The following is a 9,974-nucleotide window of genomic DNA, read 5'->3' on the forward strand; positions in this document are numbered from 1 at the left end:
TAGCGAGGTCGCTGTTGCGCTTCGCTCGTCTGGTCGATTTTATAGACAGACTGGGACACGTCACTACTGATACGACACGAAAAAACTTGACTTTCCCTACAAGTCACGCCTTCATTAGTTTTGACTGTCATCTTAATCGGCGAATAAGGACATACGCTTAGAGACCGGAGTAGTAGAAAGCAGCCAATAATCGTGCGTTCCGGTCTAATTTGGGTGGGATCTTATTTCTCTCATGGTTCTCCGCTGAAGGCTAGAGTGAGTGGATGTAGCCGGATCTTCGGAAGGGGTTTGAAAGCTGAACGAAGGTACAGTAGCAGAGATAAGAAATTCATTCAGTGAAAAATCAATCCCTACAACACATACAGACTAATTCCCTAACAGAATGCATGTTGCTTGGATTAACTGTTGTCCCGACAGCATGTCTTCAGTACGATTATTAAAGTTCATAAAGAAAGCTCGATATCTGGCTAATTGGTGGTCAACTCGTTTTCTGACTCTAACGTTGTCTAGCTGGATAAACATATGTTAAACAGACTTAGACTATCTTTATTTTTTTTATAAATGTTTGTATGTGTGATTGAGGGAGTTTGGGCAATTTTGTACCTGAACTCGTTCCATCAAAAGTTTATATCTTGTTAGCCCTATATAAGCAACCCGGTTGGACTAAGATAAATTCACATACTGTTTAGTATTAGTCTGCCAGCATAATCTATACAGAATGAGCAGCAGCATAATATGTTTATAATAGCTGAAACCGAGGTCTAGAGCTAGTGTGCCGCAGCACACCGTTTGAAAACCCCCCATGTCAAAATATGATCGTGGTCTTTAGTTCTGGTCCTGCAGGGCCACAGGGTCTGGCGGTTTTCGTTTCACCTTAAATCCCACAACTTTTATGAAATTGTATTAAAACTGAGCAGATTTGATCACTGTAGTTATAAGAGAATTGTGAACAGTATTGGTTTGATCTTGCATGGCCGCTCTGTTTCATGGGAATGCTTTTACCAGTAGCATTAAACTGTGGCATTGCAGTGATGATTTAAAGAGGAACCAGCCACGCTGTTGCATGTGCTGTGCTGCAGGTAGTTCATGACCATTTCACTCTCCCCGTCTTCCAGGTTCCCACAGTCTGACCTCCCTCCCTCCCCCCCTCGGCAAGATGACCAAGATGGGGCTCCTGCGGCTGTCCTATGAGAAGCAGGACACACTGCTCAAGCTACTCATCCTTTCCATGGCGGCTATACTCTGTTAGTACAGCTCATCCTGCACCACCCTTGCCATGCTACCCCATCTGCCGCATTGTACCATCCCCCTTACCTCTTAACTTACTCCTCAGCTCTTTACTCTCATCCCACTCCTAACAGAAATGACATAAACCCTTCCTGGTCAGAGGCTACTGCACAACCCAGCTGCTGTGGTCTTGCAGCTTTAGGACCAGAGGTCTCCTCCTGGGACGTCAAACATAGGATGTGTGCATAGGCTGTTTGTGCGTGAAACTTACACTCATTTCTATGTTGTAGCATTCGCCACACGGCTCTTCTCCGTGTTGAGGTTCGAGAGCGTCATCCACGAGTTTGATCCGTGAGTCGCCTATTCGCTTCTTGGCTTTTTTTGCTGAGAGTATTGTTTTTGACTGTCGTTTGCCAACTGCCAGTTTCAGTATCATTCTACCTATGTTGAAGAAGGCAGTCGTGCACAGATCAGGAAAATCTCAAATTAGAGATTTTTTTGTGTGACAGAACTGATTGGTGTTTGACTGTTTGTTTGAAGGTACTTCAACTATCGCACCACTCGTTTCCTGACTGAGGAGGGCTTCTACAAGTTTCACAACTGGTTTGACGACCGGGCCTGGTACCCACTGGGCAGGATTATTGGTGGCACGATTTACCCAGGTATGAATATAAAGCAGATGTGGTATTAGGAGGCACTTGGACTGCTGAAAGCCAGACATGATGCAGTCCTAGTTGCCCATGGAGGTCTCTGTCTATGTGTGAATGTGTTATACAGGGCTGACTATGACATGTGTATCACCATCTATGATAATGAATGGTTTGCAGTATGGAGCTGTATGAGGTGAAATACAGTACCCATGGTATAAAGTGTGGCTGAGAGGTAGACTATTACTTTAGTGTAGCAGAGTATATTATATAATATATTATATTAGTTTAACCCATCCTGCATGAGGTAACATATAGTAAGTGTGGTTGAGAGCTCACTTGTGTGTCATCCTCCAGGCCTGATGATCACCTCAGCGGCTCTCTACCACACGCTACACTTCTTCCACATCACCATTGACATCCGCAACGTCTGCGTCTTCCTGGCGCCCCTCTTCTCTTCCTTCACCGGAATTGTGACCTACCTCCTCACCAAAGAGCTCAAGGTGAGGCTGTGCCAGAGCCTTAAACAGTTTCATCTACGTGCAGCTGTCACGCTGATGCTAATGTGCTAAATGGTCACACAACAGAAATTGCATAAAATGACAGAAAAGCAGAAGGTGGATGGAAAAGTCTTGTAGTAACAGCAGGGGGTGCTGAATGCACCATTGACTCTAATGGAATGCAACTACTCAATGTAACTAGAATGGAATATGATTGTTTATGTACTTTGTCTCTCTTCCTTTCTCTCTCTTTCCCTCAGGATGCAGGAGCTGGTCTGCTTGCTGCAGCTATGATTGCGGTGGTTCCTGGATACATATCGCGATCTGTTGCCGGTTCCTATGACAACGAAGGTACTGGGGGGGGTCTGGTCTCTCCTGCCTATCTTCTGTCACTTTGTAACAGGGGTGGGGTTTGCTCATATTTGCTGAAATCAGGTCCTTACTCCTCTCATCCTCCACAGGCATCGCCATTTTCTGTATGCTGCTCACCTATTACATGTGGATCAAGGCAGTGAAGACGGGTTCCATCTGTTGGTCCTCCATGTGCGCCCTGGCCTACTTCTATATGGTGAGTCACTGGGATCAAAGTTGAAGGGTCAGGAAGAGGCTTCTCTAAAGCAGGGTAACCTTATAGAGCACTATAACACTTCAGCTTCAGCGGCGTGAAGTAATGTGTAGAATGCCTGCTTCCGTAGCCTCTGCTCCACACTGCACTTTGCTTAGTTAGATGTACAGCATCATCATCGTCGTGGATACAGTTGGGGACATGCAGTGCCGTTGCTAAGGAGGCAGCAGTCCAGAGATTTGGTGTGTGTTTTCTGCAGGTGTCCTCGTGGGGAGGGTACGTGTTCCTCATTAACCTGATCCCCCTGCACGTGCTGGTGCTCATGCTGACGGGACGCTTCTCCCACCGCATCTACGTGGCCTACTGCACCGTGTACTGCCTCGGCACCGTGCTCTCCATGCAGATCTCCTTCGTGGGCTTTCAGGTGAGGGCCTGCCAGTCCTGGACAAGTTTCATGCCTCTGCTGTTTAAATGGCTCGGTGTTTCAGTAAATGAAACTTTGCGATACTGCTTGCTTGTGCATACCGAGCTATGCATACCAGTTGGATATACCCAGTTATGATGAATAAATCATTTTAAATGATATAACTTTTAAATGAAACTAGAGTAACACTCGAATGTAACAGTCTGCATAAAGTATGTCCCATATTTTATATGGGACATATGACCGAGATGGTTTACATGTTGGCCGCCAATTGATTTCTCCTAAAACTGCTTAACACTTGAAATATTCTCGCATTACATCCTCTCCTCACATTTTTCATGTAGATATTTTAGCAGGATAAAGATCCCTAGCTTGCAATTTCACAGTCTGCCACACAGCACATAGGTTTACTGAACATCGGCTGCAGTGAGGGTGCTGTTGAGCTCAGAAGGGCAGGTAATGTGGAGTCAGTGTTAGTGGCACATTTCCAAACACTGGATTGCAGTTTTAAAGCCACAGTTGGACAAATTGCAGCCAGAGAAATTATAATTCTTTTTCTTTTTTTTCAAATGATAAAAGTCTCACAGGCCGTTCGGCCTGACGGGCCGCTTGGGCTGATGGAATCACAGTTGGATTTTTAAACGAGATGAGTACTTAGTGTGTTAACCTCCCCGTGCCTTTCTCTCCATCTCTCACTCCTACTCTCTCCCCAACAGCCCGTCCAGTCCTCCGAGCACATGGCGGCCTTTGGGGTGTTCGGCCTGTGCCAGATCCACGCCTTTGTGGATTACCTGCGTAGCAAACTCAACACACAGCAGTTTGAGGTCCTCTTCAAGAGCATCATCTCCCTGGTGGGCTTCGTCCTGCTCTCTGTGGGAGCAGTGCTCATGCTGACCGGTAGGGGGCGCTGACATCACCTTTTATAGCCTGCACTTTTCTCTGCAGCAGTGCGATTTACTTCCTGCTTTTCCTGCCAGGACTATGTGGGTGCGTCCCATTACTGTTTCCACTCCTCACCTCCTTTCATCCGCTCCCCAATTATACTTGTCTCCCACCCGGAAGTATGTGGAAGAAAGGACAGAACGAGGAGGCATGAAGACAATTGGGATAGCTTATCTGCTTCACTGTCCTCCAATATGATGAAATAGCCCCATCATATCTTTGACTGATGTCGAGCTCACAAATAGTCCCATAGCCAATCCACCCAATCCATGAAAAATCCACCCATGTTGTGTAATAGAGGCTATCCCATCAGGAAAACACTTCACACTTGATCCAATTATAAGGTTATAAGGGCTCTACTCCTGCAGTATTGCACAGGCCTGTGATATATCGATGTCTCGCACGCATATTCAGCCATCCCTTACGGGATAGAAGATAACCAGCAATGCTGAATAGGACAGAATCTTGTTATGTAACATGTAAAATACTTGAAACAAGAATAAAAATAATAATCACCACCATGTTAATAATAAACATGTTAACCCTTATCAGGTAAAATCTCCCCCTGGACGGGTCGGTTCTACTCCCTGCTGGACCCGTCCTACGCCAAGAACAACATCCCCATCATTGCCTCTGTGTCCGAGCACCAGCCCACCACCTGGTCCTCCTACTACTTCGACCTGCAGCTCCTGGTCTTCATGTTTCCTGGTAAGAAGCACCCACAAAATGTTTCCCTGTGACAAGTGCATGCACTGGGCTGGGGCTCCTCGTCCCTCACTGACAAGTTGTAGGCAGAAATGAATGTCAAAACGTGCTGTCTCTTTCAACTTGGACTGGGAATTTAAAAGCACCAATTACGAGAAATGTATTTAAATATATTTATTAAAAATGTATTTAAATAAACATCAGTGTTTCCCCATAGACAACATGGAGCCTGAAATCCAGTGTCTCCTGCAGCATGTTTCATTCACAAATTCAGGCAGGCAAAACTGAAAAAGAAGTAAAATCTTGATTGGTGCAGAATTTTCAGCATAGCGAAAGAGAGTGAACTCGTGGCAGATGGTTTCAGCATGGATACAGACTGCAGAGGCAGACAGTGTGTTCCCATTGGCCAGGAGTGAGCCATGTAGGTGTGCGTGTTACTGAAAGCCCTTTCCTGCCTCCGCAGTGGGGCTGTACTACTGCTTCAACAACCTCTCTGACGCACGGATCTTCATCATCATGTACGGAGTCACCAGCATGTATTTCTCGGCTGTCATGGTAAGCGTGTCCACAGGCTTGAGTGCGTTCTCCCTCTTCCTTCCCTGTAGGTGCCAGTGAATTGGCGGTAAAGGAGGGTGGGTCCATGATGGCGTGTATTTTTAGCAGGGGTTTGGTAGGGGAATAAGACCAAGAGAAAAGGCATGTTATGATCCCTTGGCCATCTCCACTGTCAGAACAGGTGATGTTCCATCAGTAACTGAGGTGAATTTGTGGTTCTGTGAGTGAAATGACCTCGGCCAAACGCAGCTGTATGACTGCCTTGGACAGCGGTCTGGTGAGCCGATGAGGACCAGATATGGTCAAAATGTCAGCAGAACAAAAGCAGCACTGTGTGGGTATTTTCTTTCTATGCGAGTGACCTGACTTCAGTACTGTGAATGAACCAAATGATTCTGTGATTGACCCGGCTGTGATTCTGTGAGTGACCCGACTGCGGTTCTGTAAGTGATGTGATTTTGATTGTGTGAGTGACCCCACTCCGGTTCTGTGAGTTATGTGACTTTGGCTCCGTGTGACCGGGCTGCGGTTCTGCCTCGGCAGGTGCGTCTCATGCTGGTCCTGGCCCCGGTCATGTGCATCCTGTCAGGCATCGGGGTGTCCCAGGTGCTCACCACCTACATGAAGAACCTGGACGTCAGCCGCACCGACAAGAAGACCAAGAAGCAGCAGGACTCCACCTACCCCATCAAGAACGAGGTGCGATGCTCTTGCTTAGGACTAATGAAAAAAAAATGTAATCCAAAGGTGATTGATTGAGAACATGTTGGAACCCAAATTACGAAGTATGTTATGGTTCTGAGTGACTGGTTGTGACAGAGTGACGTCTGATTAGTTGGCCATAAACAAGTAACTGCCTGGCCTGACCAGCAGGGGGCGCTGCAGATAACACTGTGCTGAGATGTTTCCTCTGTTCAGGTGGCCAGTGGTATGATTCTGGTCATGGCCTTCTTCCTCATCACCTACACCTTCCATTCCACCTGGGTAACGAGCGAGGCCTACTCCTCCCCCTCCATCGTGCTCTCCGCCCGCGGGGGTGACGGCAGCCGCATCATCTTCGATGACTTCCGAGAGGCCTACTACTGGCTGAGGCATAACACCCCGGAGGTCAGTCAGGTTCACTTCCTGTCCTAAAAGCACCTTCCTTTCACGAACAAGGACACCTGCTTTGAGTTAGTTCAGTGCCTAATGCATCAAGTATCTGCATTAGTTTTGAGATTATTTTTCAGGCATGTTTTGTAGGTGATATTTAGCTACTGCGACAAAATACCAAAAAGTTCATTTCTGTTCTTTGCACACACAGTGTAAAATATAGTGTTTTTGGAGAAAATCCCATTTATAATGCATAATTAAAATGTTTTTCACATCAGCACATATTTATAGTGAACCTGTAGGTATATGCATGCTGCTGTGATCAGCCATTGCCTGTAACCCATTTCCTGTCTCCCAGGATGCCAAAGTGATGTCTTGGTGGGATTATGGGTACCAGATAACAGCAATGGCCAACCGGACCATCCTGGTGGACAACAACACATGGAACAACACGCATATATCCAGAGTAGGCCAGGTGAGCTGTCTTTCTGAACCATCTTTCATTTTGTCGTGAGTACCATTTAACCCTGCATAGAGCCTACACAAAGTGCCCTTAAACCCTGCATAGGACTTCACTGTAGTGCCCTTAAACCCTGCATAGAACCTCTTTTTAGTGCCCTACCACTGCATGGAGCCTCCATATAGTGCTCTTTAACCCTGCATGGAGCCTCCATATAGTGCTATTTAACTCTGTATAGAGCCTCTATATAAAGGCCTGTGACCCTGCAGAGAACATGTAGTGCCAAACTCTGCACAGGGTCTTCAGGTGAAGTTCTGCTGCACTACTGTCATCTTCATGTGTGTAAGAGACTTTAATGTTCCAGGCCATGGCATCCACTGAAGAAAAGGCCTACGAGATCATGCGTGAGCTGGACGTTGGTTACGTGCTGGTAATCTTCGGGGGATTGACCGGATACTCATCTGACGGTGTGCAGTTAATTATTTGTTTTTGCTCAAACTCCTCCCACTGCCACCAAATATCCAATCACAACCACAGATAACAAAGTATAGTACGATCCAAGTACAGGCATTCTGTAGACTACAGGCCTTGTTCAAAAACCAGTCAGCCTTGGAATTGCTGTTTCTAGATGGTGGCAGCTATCAAAAACAGTATAAAAATAAATACCATATCAAGACTGATAAAATATAAAAATATAAAAAGATGATATAAAACTGGAAGTGAGTGGGTAGTGTTGAGGATGGAGGAGATTTTGATTGTAAAGCACAGGACCACCGCAAGGCAGCAAAAAATCCTGCATAATGGTGTACCTTTAAATACAGACTTTGATTATGCTAAGTTTAGTTGATCAGCCGTTATTTCAAGTGAACTTTTAATGTAAATGAGAGATTTTTATTATGAAATTTTATTTAGGATTAATGACATATATTAAAGTGAATAAATGTGACCCTTGTATTTTAAGTCTCAGACGAATCGATAATGGTCATTTAGGGACAACTTAAATGAGCATGTCCGTGTTTGAGAGGCCTCATCTGTGCGCTGTGCTAACGCGGACCTCCCCCGCCCCCAGACATTAACAAGTTCCTGTGGATGGTCCGTATCGGCGGCAGCACGGACACGGGGCGGCACATCAAGGAGCACGACTACTACACCCCTACCGGAGAGTTCCGCGTGGACCGCGACGGCTCGCCCGTCCTGCTCAACTGCCTCATGTACAAGATGTGCTACTACCGCTTCGGCCAGGTCTACACCGAGGCCAGTGAGTGACTCCACCCCCCTGCCCTTTGCCTCTGTGCTGATGGCTCCGCCCACCCTTCTGCCTGGTACTCCACGGCCGCTCTGCAGGAAATCCCCGTTTGATTAGGGTGGATAAAGTCTGCACACAATGCGCGATCCTGTAAAAGCCTGTATTGCTTGAGATGGCTGCATGTAATTGTGCGGCATGAAGAGGGGTGTTATTGATCAGCTGCATCATGTGATGCCCGAGCGGTTGCTCTGTACCTCTGTTCCTTTGCAGTGTGCTGAAGTGGGACTTGGCCGTCTTGATCATTGATGTTATTCTTGCTTGTGTCTTTGGAGATAGTAAAATGCATGTCTTCTGATTGGATGGGAGTGCTGGTGGGAGGGGGGTTTGGTGAAGTTCATGGTGGGTGCAGCTACCATGTGCTGCTGGTCACTGATCGCCAGCCCCATTCAGAAGTACTCGCTTTTGGTGGCTCCGTCATGTTGTTCTTCATTGAGCCTCACCTCCTATCACGTTCTGCCCTGCTTCGGTCTGACTGGGTCTGTCCATCACAGAGCACCCCCCTGGGTACGACAGGGTGAGAAATGCTGAAATTGGGAATAAGGACTTTGAGCTGGACGTGCTTGAGGAGGCCTATACCACAGAGCACTGGTTGGTCAGGATATACAAGGTGAGGCTTTCCCTCTGTAAGTCTGCTTACCCTCACTCTACACAATGACTCAAAGGACAATGCGACAAAATTAAAACATCAAAAATGTTATTGTGTATCGCACTGGTCCTTGTTTCCCAAAACGGTCTTGCTGCAAAGATGTTCTTGGGATCATTGATGTTTACTAGATCTAAGACATTGTTACAAGATTTCTGGGTAAAGAGGCCCTGTTTGTTGTTATTGTATATGGTGATGATGGAGATGCCTTAACCATTTAAAGTCTTTCCAGCCTCTGTGTTCACTTTTGTCTATATTTGGTGACCTGAAATGAAATTAGCTGTTTTTGTTTAACATTCTACATGGTCCCAGACAAACAAACAAAATAAATACTAATGAAAGGTATTGTTCTGTGCTAGTCTCATTCGCTCTCCTCTTTTTCCACAGGTGAAAGACCTGGACAACCGGGGTCTCTCCCGGACCTAAAGTCCCTGCCGTTCCATCCATGCCCCCTTGGGCTCACAGCATTAAAGCCCCCCCCCCCCCCCGTGGTCCTCAGATTATGCTGATGGTGATTGTTGAATCATTTTTTTATACTTTAGTTTCAGAATTTGCAGAAAGAGATTGTTTCGCTTTTTAAAAAAATAATAAAAATAAAAAAATTGGGGAGAAAAAAATGGATTTTCAAGTGATATATCACTAGTTTGTATAGGATATATTGTATGGAAGATTTTTTTCCAAATGGATTGTCAGCGAGTGATTTCTGCAGCCTGTCCAAGAGACCAAACTGTTATGACAGAGCTTTGATCTTCTACAAAGCAGTCAAATAAACCAATGGGACAAAATGGGATGAAACATGGTTTACTGTCTTGCATGCTTTGAATTTATTCTGCAAATAACGTACGTGAGGCATATGAGTTTGAAGGAATACTTCACAGTCCTTCTAGAGGTTTGATGCTTCTGAGTAT

At 45.9% G+C, this 9,974-nt stretch overlaps 1 protein-coding gene across 1 annotated transcript; it reads left to right on the forward strand.

Moving 5' to 3' along the window:
• The first annotated feature begins 153 nt into the window (after positions 1–153).
• On the forward strand, positions 154–9,861 carry LOC135235575 (dolichyl-diphosphooligosaccharide--protein glycosyltransferase subunit STT3A-like). The gene is made up of 18 exons (XM_064301158.1): positions 154–305; positions 1,116–1,244; positions 1,518–1,578; positions 1,768–1,889; positions 2,232–2,377; positions 2,635–2,725; positions 2,836–2,942; positions 3,199–3,363; positions 4,080–4,260; positions 4,858–5,013; positions 5,474–5,565; positions 6,109–6,264; positions 6,484–6,672; positions 7,016–7,132; positions 7,482–7,584; positions 8,187–8,375; positions 8,915–9,030; positions 9,454–9,861. The coding sequence occupies exons 2-18, from the start codon at positions 1,157–1,159 to the stop codon at positions 9,490–9,492; spliced, it is 2,118 nt and encodes a 705-aa protein (XP_064157228.1). The 5' UTR covers positions 154–305; positions 1,116–1,156; the 3' UTR covers positions 9,493–9,861.
• Positions 9,862–9,974: the final 113 nt, after the last annotated feature.

This window comes from Anguilla rostrata, chromosome 12, assembly GCF_018555375.3.
Source record: "Anguilla rostrata isolate EN2019 chromosome 12, ASM1855537v3, whole genome shotgun sequence".
Lineage (NCBI taxonomy): Eukaryota > Metazoa > Chordata > Actinopteri > Anguilliformes > Anguillidae > Anguilla > Anguilla rostrata.

What these genes read in the sequence shown, in the direction of transcription:
- LOC135235575 (XM_064301158.1), top strand. Translation starts at nt 1,157, where the DNA reads ATGACCAAGATGGGGCTCCTGCGGCTGTCCTATGAGAAGCAGGACACA. An exon ending in TTCCATGGCGGCTATACTCT is followed by an intron (nt 1,245 to 1,517) that starts GTTAGTACAGCT and finishes TCTATGTTGTAG; the next exon opens with CATTCGCCACACGGCTCTTC. An exon ending in CCTGGTCTTCATGTTTCCTG is followed by an intron (nt 5,014 to 5,473) that starts GTAAGAAGCACC and finishes CTGCCTCCGCAG; the next exon opens with TGGGGCTGTACTACTGCTTC.